Below are 19,951 nucleotides of genomic sequence, written 5' to 3'. Positions count from 1 at the left end.
CAATTGTAATAATTACATCTACAATTGTAAAAAGAAGATAAGTATCTTAAAGTATGAATGTCAAGTTAACACTAAGTTTTCTGTCAAGCACACTTAAAAGTGAAATTAGCATTCTTCAAACTTGTCTTTCATCTGACCTTCTTTCTATATCTCTTGATGACATTGATGAGTTTATAAAAGAAAAATGGCAGCAAGTCTATTCAGTAATCTTCATTCTCTCCATTCAGTAAGGGTACCTTCAGTTTGCCTTGGATGTGCATACTGCACACCAAAGTCATGAGTCATGCTAGTATCCACAATAAACATGTGATTATTCAAATGCTCAGAATGTAAAATAAGTCATTAATTTAAATAAAATGCGGCAGCAGTAAATGAAGGTACCATCTTTGTTCGTTTGAGCTGAGCCAGCAGAGACTTTTCACTGTGAGAAACAGACTGAAGACCACGTAATTTCCACAAAACATCATCCCCCTCTGTTAGCTGCAGGCTATGATAGACTGAGAACACTGTGTGTCCCATAAACAGGCAATGATAGCTGCAGTTATCATTATTAGTTGGTTTTCTATGGTCCTGTGTTCCATGCATCATGATGCTGAAGTTAAAATCTTCTCCTGAAATCCCTCCATGCATCATGGCCATAATAAGGAGAAGGGATGATCTCAGCACTAACAGGCCTGCAACACTTTATTTGAAGTGGCGCTCATGAGGCATCATAACCACATTATGACCGCAAGCGCTCTAATATTAGAAAAACACGCGAGTGGGATTGAACACTTTGTGCTGAAGTTCATAGCACTTTCTGCTAGCACTGCACACAATGTGGGTGCTCCAGAAGAAACTCTTCAGTAAAATATGGAATGGAATTCCTGCAAAAAAATAAATAAATTCTGGTTGATTCGGTGAGCACGTAAACACTGACAGGTGAAGTATTACTCAAATCAGGAACAGAGTTAAAGTCACAAATAAATAACTTGATGATTTTTGTGTCATTATTATGTAATTTTTGGCTGGGATAAACTTCTGGCATGATATGAATGGCGTTTTTGACTCCTAACCAACATGTGTCACACACCCAACATAGCTGCAGACCAAGCACACTCCTCCCCAGTGGTGCTCCCTGATGGCAGCTGCCTCTGACAGCATGACAGTGTATCCCCACTACACCGCAAACCTGCCCAGGAATGGCTGCAGGGAAACAGCCTAAAGTCTTTCAGCTGGCCTCCAAACTTCTAATCTGATCCAGAATCTGAAGGGTGCGCGTGAACAAGTCTGATCCATGGAGAAGCCCACAACCCACATGACCCAAAGCATCATCTGTCAGTGTCTCAGTGCCAAACTCTTCAGGAACCCTTCAGAGGTCCTGTGTCTACGCAAAGTAACATGATTCTACACAGAATTAACCAAAACTTATTATACAGGAGAGGTGCTTGAACTCAGCATTAAGGTTAGGGTTAAGATTTGCTTTCCAGACAGTACCATGAAGACATTTTGGTCCTGCAGTTCTGCTGCCGTAAGCTTTTTCAAGCAAAAAATTTGCCATAAATTCTAAACCCAGTACATCACACTGTGTTTTGTCACATGCCGCCTGCGTCTCAGCACTGTGCACAAGATGTCTCTGGTTTTTTACATCTTCTTGCTTCAGTAATTTATATGTGTCTGCATGTGGTTTAGAAAGGACTGTGGTTTGGCATAAAATAACCACTGGTGACCAGTTGAAAGTGACAGCCCAGTATCAGTAATACCCCAATCCAGTGAGTCACAGCCCGGACATCCTGAGACCCTGAGACATGCTGGCAACTTTCACAAAATGGCATTACTTTACATATGAGTGAGAGCGCACCGGCTGTGAACCTGGAACACTTTGATGGACTTTATGAAACTGAAAAACAAGATGCTGTAGAGGAAACTTTGCTAACATGTGTACATTTGGAAAGGCAACAGAAAAAACACCATAAAACTGACATATTTTGTGATGTCTTTATCAAATTTGCAGTTGTAATTGTTGTTCGCACCTTTAGGTAGCGCTGACTTGTTTGTTTACATTTTGAACTGTACATTTCTACTCACTACACACAGCTGCTAATTTGGTTATTAGCAAGGTTTTTTTGTTTGTTTGTTTTTGGCGGGACTTTAGTTATTTATAGAGTCAGCGTAGTTTAGGATCTTGTTGTTAACTCTTAGATCAACCTTGAAAATCCCAAAATCCCAGCTCTTTTTACCCCAAGGATAAAAATGCCACCTTCCCAGAAACTGCTGTAAAAATTATTATAAAATCATATTTTTTCCACTTTAAATGACTCAGTGTTTAAAATGACTTCAGCCTGAAATATACATACCACAAATTAATTACAATTCTTTTGGGACAGTATGTTTACATAACTCCTCTGATTTTTATTGAACAAAAACCCCAAAAAAGAGAAATAATTTCTATACAACGCATTTCAAGGATCATTTTTTTATTAGGTCCTAATGATTGACAGCAGCATTGATTTTCATCCATTTTTATTTTTCTGTAATTTTAGTTTGTTTTTCTTTAAGTCATACTTTACGCCCTAAGGACAAAAATTGGCAGCTCCCCAAAAGCTGCTGTAAAAATATTATACAGTAATATTTTTCCACTTGTAATGACTCAGTCTTTTAAAACTACTTCAGCCTGAAACATAAATATCAAATATTATTTGTATTTAATCATATGTTTTGTGATTTCAACCCTTTAAAGGCCAGTATGTTTACATAGCTCCACTAATTTCTATCAAAAAACAACAACAAACCAAAAGTAATCTCCATAAAATACATTTTAAGAAGTAAATGATCCAATTAATTTTATCAGGCCCTAAGATGGGTCAATGATTGTCAGCAGCATTGATTTTCATGCATTCTTATTTTTTCAACAGTGTCAGAGAAAAAAAAATCCTAATGAAAATAATGCCACCCTCCCACAAATGGCTGTAAAAGTATTATAAAGTAATCATTTTTTCCACTTTAAATGACACAGTAAAACTGCTTCAGCCTGCAATATAAATATCTAATATTAATTATGGTTTTTGGATTTTAACCCTATAAAGAGGAAGGACTCTAGGAGCTGAGGTGGAGCTGTAAATAGGCAGACATGTAAGCCTCCCATGAGGCGCTGCCAGCTCTGCAACTATCAAAAATAGATTAGTTTAACTTCACCCAAAATAATCTCATGTAAGGCTCAAAGATGCCCATTTATTTTTCTGTTCACAGGATAAAGTCTGAATATGCATGCATGCATGTTTTGATTGATTTGTTTTTCAGGATGTGTTTACGTGTTTAACGCAGTGTAAAAAAGTACTGCAAAAGTTTACATACCTTTTATTGCTGGGAGGGGGCCACACTAATGTTTCCAAGCTTTCACATATGTTCAAATTTACCTCGTTGATTTTCTCTGCAGTGAAACGTCTATATCAGACTGAATCATAACATTCTGACACAGACTTTCCGTGATGAAGACAGAAAGACTCTGACAATCAGTTTGTTGCTTCAGGTTGCATCTAGAAGTGTTTCAGGTGAATCATCCAGCAGCAGATCCATGACTGTCTCCAAAAGGAAGTGAGCAGTATGCAGTTATGCAAACAGCACAGCAGTGGTAAGTTCAGTATGTCGCAGTTTTTAACCTGCAGTGGAACATCTGCCTGACCCATTTAAGGTCTGCTCAAGTGCATATGGACCTATTTCCATGACTACATACTGGAAGTTGCCTTCTTAAATGAAAAAGCTGTCAAAATATTGCAAGACAAGAAAAGAAAATTTGGTGTAGTGATGTATATTACATAATATCACACAAGTACTGTTTTGTTCTGTCATGTCGCACCAATCAAAGAGTCCGCATGACAAAGTGTCATCACTTTAACAAACTGATGAAGCCTGAGAGGGGCTTTTCTTTCTGTTAATTGCTTTGCGTTTACTCGTGTTCATTTTCCGTCTCCTGCTCCTTTCAGATCTTTTTTCATTGTTATTTTTGGCCTTTTGTGTCTTTGCAGCTGTTTTGCAGCTACTAGCGCTCTTTTTGTGTTTCTGTAAAGTCATCTGCTGACATCCCGCACTACGCAACATGCTCAGTATGTTTCCCGCCATGCATTTGTGTAAATAAACTGTGGTAAGTGTCCTTTTGGGCACACTCGATAGTGTGTAAACTGACTTCTTGAGTTATGCTGCCAACTGGAGACCTGTGAATATTTCAACCCATCTTCATTTGAGACACACCAAGAAATTCTTAACAAATTCAAAAAGTATATTTGGTGTAGAAAAAATATATATATATTTAAACACTCAGATTATTACCGATGTTAGACTTTGACAGCCTTGATCGGTGAGCAGCACATCTGCATGGAATTGTGGGTTATTTGTTGTCCCGTGCTTGCATGCTCTGATATATAGATTAGCTTTCATTTTGCTTGAGCTACCTTGTTGTTTTGTGCCTCTTTTTCCATCTTGGGCTTTTTCCAGTGTCTACCTGTGTCAATCAGAACTGATTTAAAACTTTATTGACACACACATTTGGGCTTGCTGTTTTGAACTACCTCTATGTTCAGGCTGGAAATGAAGGATTTGTCTGTTTTCAGTGGTTTTCATTTTCTGGCTTTAATTCAGTTCTGGTTTCAAGTAAAGCCCTTGATGCTAATCCTGTGGTATCAGAATATGTAATTTGGGGCTTTTGGAAATTGTTCCTGCAAGTCGTGGCAACTAAAAGAAAAACTGTGACAGACATGTGCAGTCTAATGCACAAACAAAGATTTTAAACTCTTACCCCATACTCATTGCCTTTTAAATGTTTTCTCTCTGGAAACTATCATATTGGGTTCTGGGAAATGTTGTAAATGACAGAGTGAAATAGGTTGAAAGCGGATACCTCGCATTCAGTCCTAAAATAACTCCTGGGGGGGTGGGGTGGGGGTGGGGGTGGGGGGTGGGGGGTGTTGTGTGCTGAACATTTCTGAGCGATGTAAGAGTGTTATCCTGAAGGGATCAGCAACAACACCATGTCCCAGTAAAACACATGCAGGTTGACCATGAAACCCACTTCTCCTACTGGAGAAGTTGAATCTGGGTCACAGAATGAAAGCTGAAAATGGTCTGTCATCTAGCACAATTTATTCCACCATTTGTTTACAGTAGCTTTGTAAATGCAGTTTGTATGTTGATTCGTAGTAGTCTTCACACATCAGCTCTTGGCATTCTGAAGAGTGAGTAACACCCCACATGACTGGAATATTAAACAAATATTGTTAAATATGAACAAATGAATAAATAAGCCCCGTTCAGCGGCTCCACAGTGGGACTACAGAGTCCTTTTAAGGGTCTGAGTGGCTAACGTCTCCCGTCGCAGACAGCCAGACCTGCTCTAGCAGAAATACAATGTGGGGAACCGACAGTCGCAAAGACCAAGAGGCGCCTTTTCAGTTGCAAGCACACATGCACGAACAGTCATGGATGGATCGTGAGCAAACAGGCCCGCGGGCACAGGCTTGTAAAAAGCCTCCACCAAGGAAGACACAAAGAAACGACAAAAGACTTTAAATGACACGGTTGTCGCTGTTGTCCACCTCTGCTCGTCTTCAGGGTGCTTCTGCGTTTGTTCCTCCATTGTGTCCATTTATTTCTCTTCCTGGTCATTTTTTTATTTCTTTAAAATTCTTGTTTTTTTTTCATCATTTTAAACTGTTTTAGAAATTCTGATTTTCGTTTGTTTTTGTGGAATTATGAATTTCTTTGATTTAATTGATTATGAATGTCCATGTTGCAGTTTTAAATTATTCAGAATCAATTTTTGACTGTTTGGAAGTCATTCTAGTCTCTCAGTAGACATTTTGAGCCCATTGAAATTTTTTTCTAACTGTTTTGATTCATGTGAGTCATTTTGAGTCATTTCAAATATCTTTGTAACTGTTTAAAATTATTATGCGTCTGTAGTTGTTTTTTCTTGTGTTATTAATCTATCTGTGGCTGTTTCAGGTCATTTTGAGTCCCTTTGGTAGTTGTGGCTGTTGTTCTGAGTTATTTTTGAATCTTTCTACGTCATTTTTGAATCATTAGTGCCTCTTTGTAGTTGTTTTCAGTCATTTGGTAGCCACTGAAGTTAGATTAAGTCTCTTTGTAGCCGTTTTAAATCATTTTAAGTCTCTTTGTTGCTGTTTTGAGTCAGTCGAGTCAGTCTGTAGCTGTTTTAGGTAGCTGTGGGTCTCTGATTTGGATCTTTTCACATTTCTTTGCAGCTGGTTTTAGAATATTTTCAGTTTCTTTTTATTTATTTGTTCCATTTTCAACTCATTTGGGTCTTTTTGAGTATTTTCAAGTCCTCTTATTATTTATTAAGAAGAAAAGACACACTCTGGACCGGGGTTATCTGACTCCTTGGGCCTTGGTGCTGTGCCCAGTGGGCCTGTTCAGAAATCCTTCCATGCAAACAGTCATATGCACAGAGACACTCATTCACACTGGCTCTTGCTCGAGGCTCTCACAAGAAAATGACTAATCATGATCACATGAAAAATCTGGCAGATCTTAAAAGAAAGAACCGAGAGAGGTTACAAGTGAAATTTACAATATGTCATGTCGCTTCTCTGTAGCTGTAAACATCAGCAAAGTAAAGGGAGGACTGCCAGTCGCACACACGGGGAACATGGACAGCTACACTGTAAACATTTCAAAACACACACGGCACTGTCTCAGTCAGCCCTCTGCGATAACCTTTCATGCTGCCTCACTCACACACACACACACACACACACACACACACACACACACCCAAGGCTTCAGCAAAAGCTACATTGTCACCAGTCCACGCATACACACACCCACATAGTGTACATACACATACCAGGTGAAGCCTGACAGTGGAGCATCCCAAACAGACATATCACACAGTAGGAGCATAAACTACATCACTGGCTCCTTCTGGCCTCCCAGTCAGGACTGCTCCTTTCCACCAAGCCCCCAGTCCCTCTTACCAATCCATACATACAAGACAAGCTGACGTCCCAGTTTGACATTTTTGACTCTTTCTGCCTGCCCAGGTGTTCGTGAACCACATCTAAATAGCACTGCGGAGACTTTAAATTAATTATTTGAGTCATATTGGTGAGGAAGAGTGCAGAACTGAGGCAGGAACTATGAGAAAAGAGCACACTGGGAGCCAGTCTGTTATGATAGGACATCACCAAGTTGGCGTCCTATTGCGTGAGATAAGAGGCCCACCCACTAATGTACAAGTCTTTTTCTCATAGCGAGCTCCTGCAGCTCAACAATCATCCATTTGCCGGTTTTCTCCTTCTCCTCCTCCTTCCATATCACTGGTTCCCTTCCTTCTTCCTTCCTCTGCTCTGCTTCCACTCCTCTTCCGAGTTAAGGCCATGGGAGGGCTGGACACAAGTAACTGACAAGCCTGAATCCAAAGATGTGATGTAAGGCCTGCGAGGACCTGAGCGTGTCAGGGAAGCAGCTGGCCGCGGTTGAGTCAGAAGGGGAGCTGAGGCCAACTAAGCCCTTTAAGGGACTCTGTTAGCTTGAAGAGGTGAGAAAGATGAAAGGAAGGGTGGTGGGTTCTCAGCAGTATCATCAGCAGATGTAAGATGGAGGGAGTGAACGATGGTTCGACAGTTACGATTTTTTTTCTTTTGGTTCAGTTCTCAAGGAGTAATTATTTTGGTAGGATGATGGATTCTGTCAGGATACGTAAGTGTTGATCACTTTGATTGTTTCACCAGATTTGGTTATGCCTGTGTCCAGATATCCCCGGCAGGACCACGAGATGTCCTGTAACAGACAAGAAGGTGGGGGACAAACAGAAAGAGATTTTACTCTTTGGTATTTATGCCTCATTTTCAGTCTGTCCCGATCAAATCCACCATTTAAGCAGCACTAAAAAGACAACACTGGCTCTTTTGCACACTGTACACACATTTTGTCTGTAATATTTGGCCTTCTGAGTGTGTTTCTTACCTTGAACAGTATTCAGAGTGGGCCCGGTGGTCAGTCAGTCAGAGGGGTGTTCAGGGCAGGACCGATTGATCTCAAACCATGAGTCTATACAGCTGCAGAAACAAACAGAAGGCATGACGTTGCGTCCTGAATGCAGCTGCAAACACAGAGTGAACTTAGTGCGATTACTTGATCTATGCAGCTGATAAAAATAGAAATTTGATTAAGCGTTGAGAGCTCATAAGAACACAATTGAATTATACTGCAGTCTAAGATGGATTCAATACTACAGAGGGTTGTTGCTAAAGTAACACGTAGGCATGTTGGAAGGCCTCCATATCCTCCCACATTAGCAATACATACACAACATGCAACTTATACTGTAGACGAGACCCAGGGGGGAACACAAGAGCGGCACTAATGTGCATTATTTCTCAACTTGTAACATTTTACATTCTTGCTGTGTTTATGGAAAAGTTTGCAATAAAACACCCTATAAGTCTCTGTGTGGGTGGAAGGACATCTTTTGTTTTAAGCAGCAATTTAAGCACCATAAAGTATAAAATGCTACATTACAAGTAGAAATACATGAGGTGCAACCATCAAAATGTTTTTTAATAACCAAAAAAAGCAGCTCCAAGCATTTTACCAGGGTTTTATATAAGCATGGTACCTTTTTAAAAATTACTACAGTGAAGGAAAAAGATGATTTATGTAACATTTAGGAGCATATGAATTCAACACTTGAAGGGTAACAGCTATAACAGTAACACAGGTATGAATTTTTCAACAAATAGCAGTTTTTAATATAGATAAAAACACCGTACTTACACCAGATTGCTAATATTCACCGTTTTAACGTCACATATAAGCTGGAACTGAAAAACATAATTTGCTGGAAAAACTTGATTTGAGAGAAAAGTAAGTAAAATAAAATAAACTGATATATTGCATTGCTGTCTTAAAATGACTGACTTTTGTTTTCAAAACAGTACTTCAGAATCAATGTGGCCCTGTGGAGCTGTGCCCCAGAAATATAAATTCGGAGGCTAAAAGTGAAAGTTCTGTGAGTAAATGTGCCCCATGAGACATTTTGATCACAATCACAAAGCAAACAGCGCCCATCATCCACAGTATGAATGATGATTACTCTTATTGCGAAACCTTGGGGAGAGTGTTTTTGCTGCCGCGTATCGGTGTTTCAACACAGGACACTACGAGGCAGGGGTGGAGCTAACTGTAAAACTGCACTCTCATTGGCTAACAATTTCTAAGTGATTAGTTGTTGAGCAATGAGCATACGCTGGATGAAACTCCTTTTTATTACTTCTATACAACCAGAAGTCTTTTTGGAACCACAGCAGTCGCCCCCTGCTGGCCAATAAAGAAAAAAAACATAGTTAACTTAGTTTACCGCTCTTTTCCTTTAGCTTCAGTTTTGAGACCTGGATATGCCTCTTATATATATATGTAGTTTCTGTTTTTCATTTGCTACGCTTCAAACATCTGTTGGAGGTATTGGTTGGAAAAAGGCACTATCATCAGAGTGTATCCAGTTGTAAATCCATGACTGCGTAGTCAGCATGCATCATATGGGCAAAACAGGCTTCCCTGTAAGAAAAGCTAAGATGTTGTTTTACTTGTTTGAATTGTCAGTACCTTATTTATAAAAATCAAAAGTCTGGGCATTTATGTCTAGAAGCAAGCGAGACTAATCTTTTTGAGCAGCTTACTTACTGACCCGGAGTCTAATGTATACCTCATCCCAGTGCTAGCTTATATAAACTGTGTGAGCACAAGCTAATGTGTGTAAGAAGATGGTAACTGCAGTTCACTTAATGATGTCATTAATAACAAATGGTTTTTTTCTGGAAGTTATGCTGAGCTGCATTATAAAAGTTTTTAACTCTTAGACACAAGAAAACAATTCAGACATGTAAATTTGGGCTTTAGGGTCTAATGGCTGGCTAATGATGAGTTACAGCCTTGCAATTATTTACTAAACACACACAAAAACTTGCAGGCGTTTAGCTTAACTTTATGACAAATGAGCTCAATATAATGTAAAAATTATTAAGGTCATGATGGAGGATGGAGGATATTCTCCTGGGAGGAACAACACAAACAAACAGAGAAAATAAAAGAAACAAAACACGATTCTCAGAACGGTTCTTTAGTTTCATTTAGGAGTTGCTCTCTGCTTACACTGCTGGTAGAAAATGTGTGGACGGAGTACTTCTCCTGGGTAATATACTATATAGCCACCTTTATTTTGAAAATATAATTCTGATTACATTACAGCGACAAACTCAGTGAACCCGGGACTTTTGGGACTTCTGGGGATCAATAGGCAGTTGCATAAGGCTTTTCCATTCGTATATGGTAATCATCTCAAGCCATCCAGATAATGTGACAGTGATATATCAGTGTTTAGATATGCTATCATTCAATAGTATAATATGAATAACCTTTAAATCAAAGGCACAGGGCCCGTCCATCATTAAGGAATGCCTTTATTGAGATGCTGTAAGTCGATTTAATTAGAAGAAGTGCAAAATTATATAACGGGCAGTGATTCAAATGTGTGTGTGTGTGTGTGTATGTGTGTGTGTGTGTATGTGTGTGTGTATGTGTGTGTGTGTGTGTGTGTGTGTGTGTCATTCACCTTTTGTGGTAGATGCAGAGGCACGGCAGTCTGGCTATGGTGTCCCCTTGCTGCAGTTCCTCTAGACATATCACACACTCACCGGCATCCCTCGCCAACACATCATCTGAGGTGGCAGCCGCACACACACACACACACACACACACACACACACACACACACACACACACACACACACACACACACACACACACACACACACACAGCAGAAGACAAATCAGTATGCACCAAAAACATTTTAGAGCATATCAAACACAGCAGAGAGCAGTGGGGGGAGCAGATTGGTGCATCACACACAGCAGACACAGCTTAGTGGTTACCGTTCGCTCCGTGCAGCAGTGAACATGCACGAGAAGGAGTTTGGAGATGAATCAGGAGCTTCGAGTCTGTTTCTCCTTGTGGAACTGCATTGATTTCTTCAATCTGCTTAACGAGTGCTGAGATTCCGCTTTCGTGCTAATATACAGCGTAACCCAGCACTGCAGAATGGTTCTTTCATCCACAGTGTATGATCATATTCATATCCCCTGAAAACCTGGCTTCACTTTTAGAGTGTTTCTGTCTAACATTAAAGAAACTCTGTGCTGGTTTCTCATAAACAAAAGTAGGGGTGCACTGAATTATTGGACAAATATTAGAACTGTCAAGATCATATTTCCTGTGATGAAAATAAATAAATAACCATAAAAACAAAGTGCCAAAAGCTGCAGTTCCTTAAATGGCCACTTGAGGCTTACTCCAAATGATTACGTGAACCCCATAGACGTCAATGTTAAAATAAACTTTTATATAAATTAAATGGATTATTATCATGGGTATTTATGTAAGCTACAACCTCTGAGCCCAAAAATAAAGCCAATCCACATGTGGCAAAAAATGTTATTATTCTTATGGACAGCTGAGGCCGGCTGTAACATCAAGTCACTCCTGTTACACACCCAACTTTACGATCTGGTACAACAAAATACAGCAAAACGTTCCCCTTCAGAAACTGTAGATGGTGATTTCATTTTTTTTAAAATTTATCTTAGTTTTAAAAAGTCACTAGCACTAGCCAATAACTCTGCCCTCCACCCCCTGTTTTCAGTTCCATAAACCCAACACGATGCCAAATAGAACTTATTATTGTAAAGGTTTCAAAACCAGTTCATTGTGGTGCATCAATTAACAACACATATGTCAGCATTCAGAGTGATTCCCCAAAGGAAACAATGATGTAGATTCAAAAAACACTTTAAATGCCAAAAACAACAAAAAGCACAAAATGTAATCCAACATTATGTCCCTGCTAAAGATAGAAAATCAGAAAACTTTATTTTTTGCCCCCTAAGAGTCGCTTTATAGATATAAATGGCAATCAAAACTGAAAAAATACGTTGACTGGCCATTTTTTTTACATAAACTATTTCAGCAGCTCTTCAAACAAACATCTAATCAGCCAATCACATGGCAGCATCTCAGTCCACGTAAGCATGTAGACACGGTCAAGATAACCTGCTGTCGATGGTGATGATGAAAGGACAATTAGAGGAAGCAAACCTAAGCCCTTACAAAGTGTTTTTAATTTACTTTAGTTAATACTTTACTTTACTCAGGCTTGGGTGTGTCCTGTGCCCAATGCTACAAGTACAAACACAATCTAATGAAACTACCGACTCCTCAGCCTACATAAATACATGTCAGGAGCATCAGTGAACATCAAACATGTGACCAACTGCAGCATAGTAAGTATTTCTGCGACTGCTGATATCCTGAGAATTCGAGTTTACTCAGAATTGAATGAAAGGTCACACTGGTTTGAGCTCCTGTCAGCCAAGAAGAGAAATTTGTGACGGTGGTGGACACTGGCCCCCCAGGACTGAACCAGTAAAGAATGAAGGGAAAAAAACACCACGGTCTGACGGATCTCCTTTTCTGCTGAAGCCGCAGATGTTAGGGCCACAATTTAGCATCAACAGAATGAATCCATGGCCCCACCCTCCCTTATGTCAACTGTCCAGGCCACCGCCGCCGCCGCTGCTGCTGCTGCTGCTGCTGCTGCTGCTGGTGTAATGGGGTGGGAAATGTTTTCTTGGCATACTTTGGTCCCCGGAAAACGATCAATCATGGTCTGAATGCCACAGCCTGCAGGAGCATTGCTGCTGACATTGTGCATTTATATAACAGTAAAATTAAACAATCTATTTTTATATTTTACAGAATGATCATTCTTCAGCTTAATATGTTTTATTGTTAAATCTGAGTCTCAAACTAATTTTCTGTGCTCCGTCTTCAAACACTGTCACGTTGTACTTAAAAAGATAAGGTGAGACAGGTGAGGTTTTTTTATCCAAAAAACTTAGGAAATCCTGTTTTACACCCAAAAATATTAAGCACAGCAAGCAGCAAGATAAATTAAGAGCTTAATTAAGTAGAACAGTTCTCTGATTGGCAAGACTTAGTAGAACAATTTAATAAAAGGAAAAATTAAATATTGATCATGACTTAGACCTCAGAGGATTAACAACCACAGTTTGTTTTATATATATATATATATATATATATATATATATATATATATATATATATATATATATATATATATATATATTAGGGGTGCAACGATACTCGTATCGATATTGAACCGTTCGATACAGTGCTTTCGGTTCGGTACGCATGTGTATCGAACAATACAAAATTTTTAATTTATTTTATCAACTTTTCTTCTGACGATGCTGTCTGTGTTGAGAGCTCAGTGGATCTGCGTTCGACTACTCCGCCTAGGCTGCACTGTCAAGTGCAGATCCACTGAGCGCAGCGCAAGCTAGCAAGACAGAAGCTAAGCTCGTTGCAACATGGCAAATTGAACCTCCCCCACCCTCATTCAGATCTGGCCTTTGGAACTATTTTGGTCTTCATGTGAAGTATGACCCTGATGGTAAGCGTGTCATGGACAAAAGTAAAACAGTATGTTGGATGTGCCACGCAATGCTCAATTACATGGGTGGGAACTAGTGCGTTAGCGCAGTTAGCTCGTTAACGTGTTGACGCCGTCCAGCCCCACGCACGGGGCGATCAGCGGTAACTCGTTAACGGAGATTTGCCGTGTTGTGGCGTTAACGTCATTTCAGATTAACGCAGACGGCACTAGTGGGAACACAATGAATATGACTGCACATTTACTCCGACATCATCCTAGTGCAAAGACAAGTGGAAGCAGACAAAAACAACAAGCACGCATGCTACAAACTTTACCCAAGTCATTTAGACAGCCGTTAGCACATGATTCTCCTTATGGGGACCTGATATGCTTAATATGCTGCTGAGAATATACCCCAGAAGAAGCTATAGTATAGCTTTTATTTTGGAAAGAGCCATTTCTCTGTAATAAACTCTCTTTTCCAAAGATGAGGGATTTCTCAATCAGATATTTATTTTTTTATTACTTTGTCGTTTCAGCAACATTAAATTTAAAAACTGTACTTTTGAGTTAAAATATATATTTATAATTTTAATAAATGACAAATTAAAAAAGCATGAACATTTTTTTGTATCGAAAAAATATCGAACCGTGACACCAAAGTATCGAACCGAACCGAACCGTGAATTTTGTGTATCGTTGCACCCCTAATATATGTATATATATATATATATATATATATATATATATATATATATATCGAACTACCAGAAGGCAACATTGCAGACATAGAGGACAGCTACAAGTACCTGGGGATCCTGCAGGTGAATGGGAACCATGAAGAGGCCGCTAGGAAAGCTGCAACCACCAAGTACCTGCAGAGGGTCAGGCAAGTCCTGAGGAGTCAGCTGAATGGTAAGAACAAGATCCGGGCTATCAACACCTACGCCCTGCCCGTGATCAGGTACCCTGCTGGGATAATAAGCTGGCCAAAGGAGGAGATAGAAGCCACTGACATAAAGACAAGAAAGCTCCTTACCATGCATGGAGGGTTTCACCCCAAGTCCAGCACCCTGAGGCTGTACGCTAAGCGGAAGGAAGGAGGCCGGGGACTGGTGAGTGTCAGCACCACAGTCCAGGATGAGACAAGAAACATCCACGAATACATCACGAAGATGGCCCCAACTGACTGCATGCTCAGTGAATACCTCAGGCAGCAGAAACCCAAGAAAGAGGAGGAAGGCGAGGAACCATCATGGAAGGACAGGCCCCTGCACGGTATGTACCACCGGCAGATAGAGGAGGTGGCTGATATCCAGAAATCCTACCAGTGGCTGGACAAAGCTGGACTGAAAGACAGCACAGAGGCACTAATCATGGCAGCACAAGAACAAGCTCTGAGTACAAGATCCATAGAGGCTGGGTTCTATCACACCAGGCAAGACCCCAGGTGCAGGCTGTGTAAAGATGCCCCAGAGACAATCCAGCACATAACAGCAGAGTGTAAGATGCTAGCAGGCAGTGCATACATGGAACGCCATAACCAAGTGGCCGGCATAGTGTACAGGAACATCTGTGCCGAGTATAACCTGGAAGTTCCGAGGTCAAAATGGGAGATGCCCCCAAGGGTGGTGGAGAATGACCGGGCTAAGATCCTGTGGGACTTCCAGATACAGACGGACAAAATGGTGGTGGCTAACCAACCGGACATAGTGGTGGTAGACAAACAGAAGAAGACAGCCGTAGTGATCGATGTAGCAGTTCCGAATGACAGCAACATCAGGAAGAAGGGACACGAGAAGCTGGAGAAATACCAAGGGCTCAGAGAAGAGCTCGAGAGGATGTGGAGGGTGAAGGTAACGGTGGTCCCCGTGGTAATCGGAGCACTAGGTGCAGTGACTCCCAAGCTAGGCGAGTGGCTCCAGCAGATCCCGGGAACAACATCGGAGATCTCTGTCCAGAAGAGCGCAGTCCTGGGAACAGCTAAGATACTGCACAGGACCCTCAAGCTCCGAGGCCTCTGGTAGAGGACCCGAGCTTGAAGGATAAACCGCCCGCAAGGGCGTGCTGGGTGTTTTTATATATGTATATATATATATATATATACATATATATATAATTTTTATTTTTATTTATTTTTTTTTTCATCTGTCTGGAACATAGAAAGCTTTTTAAAAAGAAAATCTGTAACACCAAAACATTTGGAAAATGTTCCTGCTCTGCCTGTGGCAAAACAAAACCCAGCTCTAACCCTAACCTGCCGGTCCCCCAGTATAGACCTCTAGCCCTTCCATTGAACTAGAACCATCACAGTAATATTCACTGTCTTACTGCAGCATGTTAATCTCTTAACATCCACCCACTTATTGCCTGTCCAGGATCTCATAACCAACGTATAACAACAAGATGCATACAAGAGATGTGATCCGAGTTCATTAGTAAAGCACAGTAACATTAGATTTGCAGGGATCTATGAGAAATTTGGACCTGATCATAAGGAATTATCCTCTAATCCAATGACCTGTAAAAGTGTTTTAACTGTAAAATAAAGTCACAGATAAGGCCTCATAAATTGTCAGTGGAGGCAGAATTTGAGCCCAGCCATAACCCCATAACCTAATCCTAACCCTAGATAAAGTTTCAGTCACTGTTACGCAACCATAGGAACCCACAAATCAAATCAAATCAAATCACTTTTATTGTCACATCACATGTGCAGGTACACTGGTACAGTACATGAGAGTGAAATTCTTGTGTGCGAGCTTCACAAGCAACAGAGTTGTGCAAAAATACAATAACGTAAAAAAAGCAAAATATAAGAATGGCTAAATCTGAAAGTAATAAATATATGTACAATATATAAGAGTATATGCATTACTGGATGTGTATACTAAATATGTTTCTCTACGTGTGTGTGTGTGTGTGTGTGTGTGTGTGTGTGTGTGTGTGTGTGTGTGTGTGAGTGTGTATATACATATTTTACAAATGAAATAGAGTAAACAATAAAATAAGATATATAAAATATACAGAGGTTGGTATGTGCAAAACAGTGGTATTTATATACAGTATGGAGTGCATAATGTTGAAGTTCCAGTAGTGAGGGTGAGGTGTCTATGAAGTGTTCAGCAGTCTGATGGCCTGATGGAAAAAGCTGTCTCTCAGTCTGCTGGTACGGGACCGGATGCTGCAGAACCTCCTTCCTGATGGAAGTAGTCTGAACAGTTTATGGCTGGGGTGACTGGAGTCCTTGATGATCCTCCCCGCTTTCCTCAGGCACCGCTTCCTGTAGATGTCTTGGAGGGAGGGAAGCTCACCTCCAATTATCCTTTCAGCACACCGCACTACTCTCTGGAGAGCTTTGCGGTTGTAAGCGGTGCTGTTGCCGTACCAGGTGGTGATGCATCCAGTGAGGATGCTCTCAATGGCACAGCGATAGAAGGTCCTGAGGATGCGGGGGCTCATGCCGAATCTTTTCAGTCTCCTGAGAAAGAAGAGGCGCTGCTGCGCCTTCTTCACTGTTTTGTTTATGTGTACTGACCACGTAAGATCCTCAGCCAGATGTACACCAAGGAAGCGGAAGCTGCTCACTCTCTCCACAGCGGCGCCGTTGATGGTGATGGGGGTGTGTACTTCTCTGCACCTCCGGAAGTCCACTATCAACTCCTTTGTCTTTGCGACGTTGAGGGTGAGATGGTTGTCTTGACACCAGTGGGTCAGGGCGCTGACCCCCTCCCTGTAGGCCGTCTCATCACCGTTGGTGATAAGACCCACCACTGTAGTGTCGTCCGCAAACTTCACAATGATGTTGGAGTTTCTAGTGGCCGTGCAGTCGTAGGTGTAGAGTGAGTACAGGAGAGGGCTCAGTACACACCCCTGTGGAGCACCAGTGTTCAGTGTGATGGGGGATGAGGTGGTGCTGCCCAGCCTGACCACTTGGTGTCTGTCAGACAGGAAGTTAAGGATCCAGCTGCAGAGGGAGCTGCTCAGTCCTAGATCCTGCAGTTTCCTGTCCAGCTTCGAGGGAACGATGGTGTTGAATGCTGAGCTGTAATCTACAAACAGCATTCTCACATACGTGTCTCTCTTCTCCAGGTGTGACAGGGCAGCATGGAGTGTCAGGGCTATGGCATCATCAGTGGACCTGTTGTGGCGGTATGCGAACTGTAGAGGGTCCAGTGAGTCGGGTAGTGCAGAGCAGATGAAGTCCCTGACCAGCTTCTTGAAGCATTTGCTCACGATGGGGGTCAGGGCTACGGGTCGCCAGTCGTTCAATGAGGAGATGGTGGAGGATTTGGGTACAGGGACGATGGTGGCCATTTTGAAGCAGGCTGGGACTACAGACAGAGAGAGGGAAAGTTTGAAGATGTGTGTAAACACTCCAGCCAGCTGAGCCGCGCATGACTTGAGGACGCGGCCGGGAATCCCGTCCGGACCAGTAGCTTTGCGTGCGTTCACCCTCCTGAAGCACTTCCGCACATCCTCCTCAGACACAGTGTGCGCACTGACGTCATCCGCGGTGCGCGCACTGTCCGGTCTCATGGTGTTCGCTGTGTCGAATCTAGCGTAGAATACGTTCAGATCCTCACACAGAGAGGCCGTGGTCTGCGGTGTGCTGGTTTTCCCTCTAAAGTCTGTGATCGTGTTTAGTCCCTGCCACATACTCCGAGGGTTGTCAATCTGTTGCTCCACCCTGTCCCTGTACTCACGTTTGGCTGCTTTGATCGTCTTCCGGAGTTGGTAATGTGCGTGTTTGTAGTCCGATGTGTTCGCGGAGGCAAAAGCGGTGCTCCATTAACACATTAACATTATTCATGTGGAAATGTCACACATCATTGCCTCGAGGCTGGAAAAAACGGTGTTGAGGATTTGCCAAAATGATAGTAGATTCCGTTTTTATCAGTAAAGCGAAAAGAAGGATACTTGATGGGGGCAGACTGTGAGATGGAATAAGAGACAGCATATGCTCAGACTGCAAATCAGCTTAGTTCCTCAACAAACTCCCATAACCCCACTCCTCTCATCCCTCCCTCCCCTCTTTCTTTCTTTTGAAAAATAGTGTCTCCTGTCTATTCTTCACATCCATCCACCCCCTAAAAACACCCAGGATCTCTCCAAATAAGCACTCTGGATTAAGTGGCAGTAATCTACATCGCGTCTGATAACAATACATCCAGTCCTCCTCTTAGCATCTTGCACATTACTTCTTATTAGCCTGCAAATCAAACCAGGGAAAACTCAGAAATCAATCAACTGCCAAAAAGCCGGCACAGTCCTTTAAGCCACACAGTTTTGCCCGTTTGGAAATGAGTGCAAAGTGTATTAAATTTAAAGTCAACACCTGACCTGAGCTGATAATCAAGTTAAGAGGGTTGTTCAATCGTGTTTGCTTCACCTGTGAAAATGCTTTAAAAAATGAGGTCATCTGGATGAAGCCAGCGCTCTAACTCATCACAGCTCTGCCTCAGCCAGAAGTCTCAGTATTTTAGGCTTTTAACCATATCAGGCAGCAGCCTGTCACCTCTGTTCTAGCAAACCACCACAGTCCCAGAGAATCTTACAGCTGACTTTAGTGTTAACGTTTAATTCCTTTCGTAATATTGCAACGACATTAATGTGCTGTGACCTTCTCTAATACCAAAGCTTGTACACGAATCCAGTTTACCAGAGATGACACTGTTTGATTAGAGCAGGGAATTCAGTTTTATGATGCAACAACAGCAGGGTTAGGGTTTAGCTGAGTTTAGGCAAAAGGAAAACAACTTCCTGAATAGAGAGCTCATAATTACCTCTGCTAAGGAGGTTATGTTTTTGGTAGCGTTTGCATGCAGGGCATTCTTCTAGCTCAGAAAGGTCTGCAGGAATTCTGATAACACTTTGTAGGGCTGTAGAGTGGGACCATGTTAACAATCCATTCAAATTTGGTTTACATCCGTCAAGGTCTGCAAGGTAAGCTTTATGGTACATTGGTCAAAAATCAACAAGCCTTATAACTTGCATGATTCTTACAAGTGTGCTGTCTTATGTCAACATATTGAAAGTACCTTATAAAGATTTAAACTGTGTCACATTTGACCTCTAATTTGTCATATAAGTTAACTGATTGATCTCAAGGTCAAAGTGATAATAATGCTATACAGAACTATTTAAAACTACATTACTTGTTGCCATTGTTTGTACAAACGACCTATAGTGATGTAGTGATATAATTAACGATCGTGTGTTATGACTTTGATAAATCCTCCTGAGAACCGAGGAATCTTCCCATTTAACTTTTTGGAGGATTTCCTTCCTCTTTGGAGGTAATAGAGGCCACCCAAACACATAAGATATCAATGGAAAGCCCAGGATGTCCTCTATTTAGTACATCAAGACTTAGTAGGGTAGCTCAAATAATTCAAAAGATAGGCTGGTTCTCGGGAGGAGGCTATAACCTCTCAGGAGGTTAT

At 41.4% G+C, this 19,951-nt stretch overlaps 1 protein-coding gene across 1 annotated transcript in view; it reads right to left on the bottom strand.

The window, feature by feature from the left end:
• Positions 1-5,098: 5,098 nt before the first annotated feature.
• znrf1 (zinc and ring finger 1) overlaps positions 5,099-19,951 on the bottom strand; it is a 71,059-nt gene continuing 56,206 nt past the window's right edge. Inside the window, exons 3-5 of the mRNA XM_063477611.1 lie at positions 10,607-10,712; positions 7,963-8,054; positions 5,099-7,776 (exon numbers count right to left, since the gene is read on the bottom strand). Coding sequence (XP_063333681.1) covers positions 7,997-8,054; positions 10,607-10,712 — 164 coding nt within the window. The 3' untranslated portion in view covers positions 5,099-7,776; positions 7,963-7,996. The remainder of the gene's footprint in view (positions 7,777-7,962; positions 8,055-10,606; positions 10,713-19,951) is intronic.

Source organism: Pelmatolapia mariae, linkage group LG7 (assembly GCF_036321145.2).
Source record: "Pelmatolapia mariae isolate MD_Pm_ZW linkage group LG7, Pm_UMD_F_2, whole genome shotgun sequence".
Classification (NCBI taxonomy): domain Eukaryota; kingdom Metazoa; phylum Chordata; class Actinopteri; order Cichliformes; family Cichlidae; genus Pelmatolapia; species Pelmatolapia mariae.
This window is presented reverse-complemented; position numbering and strand designations above follow the sequence as displayed.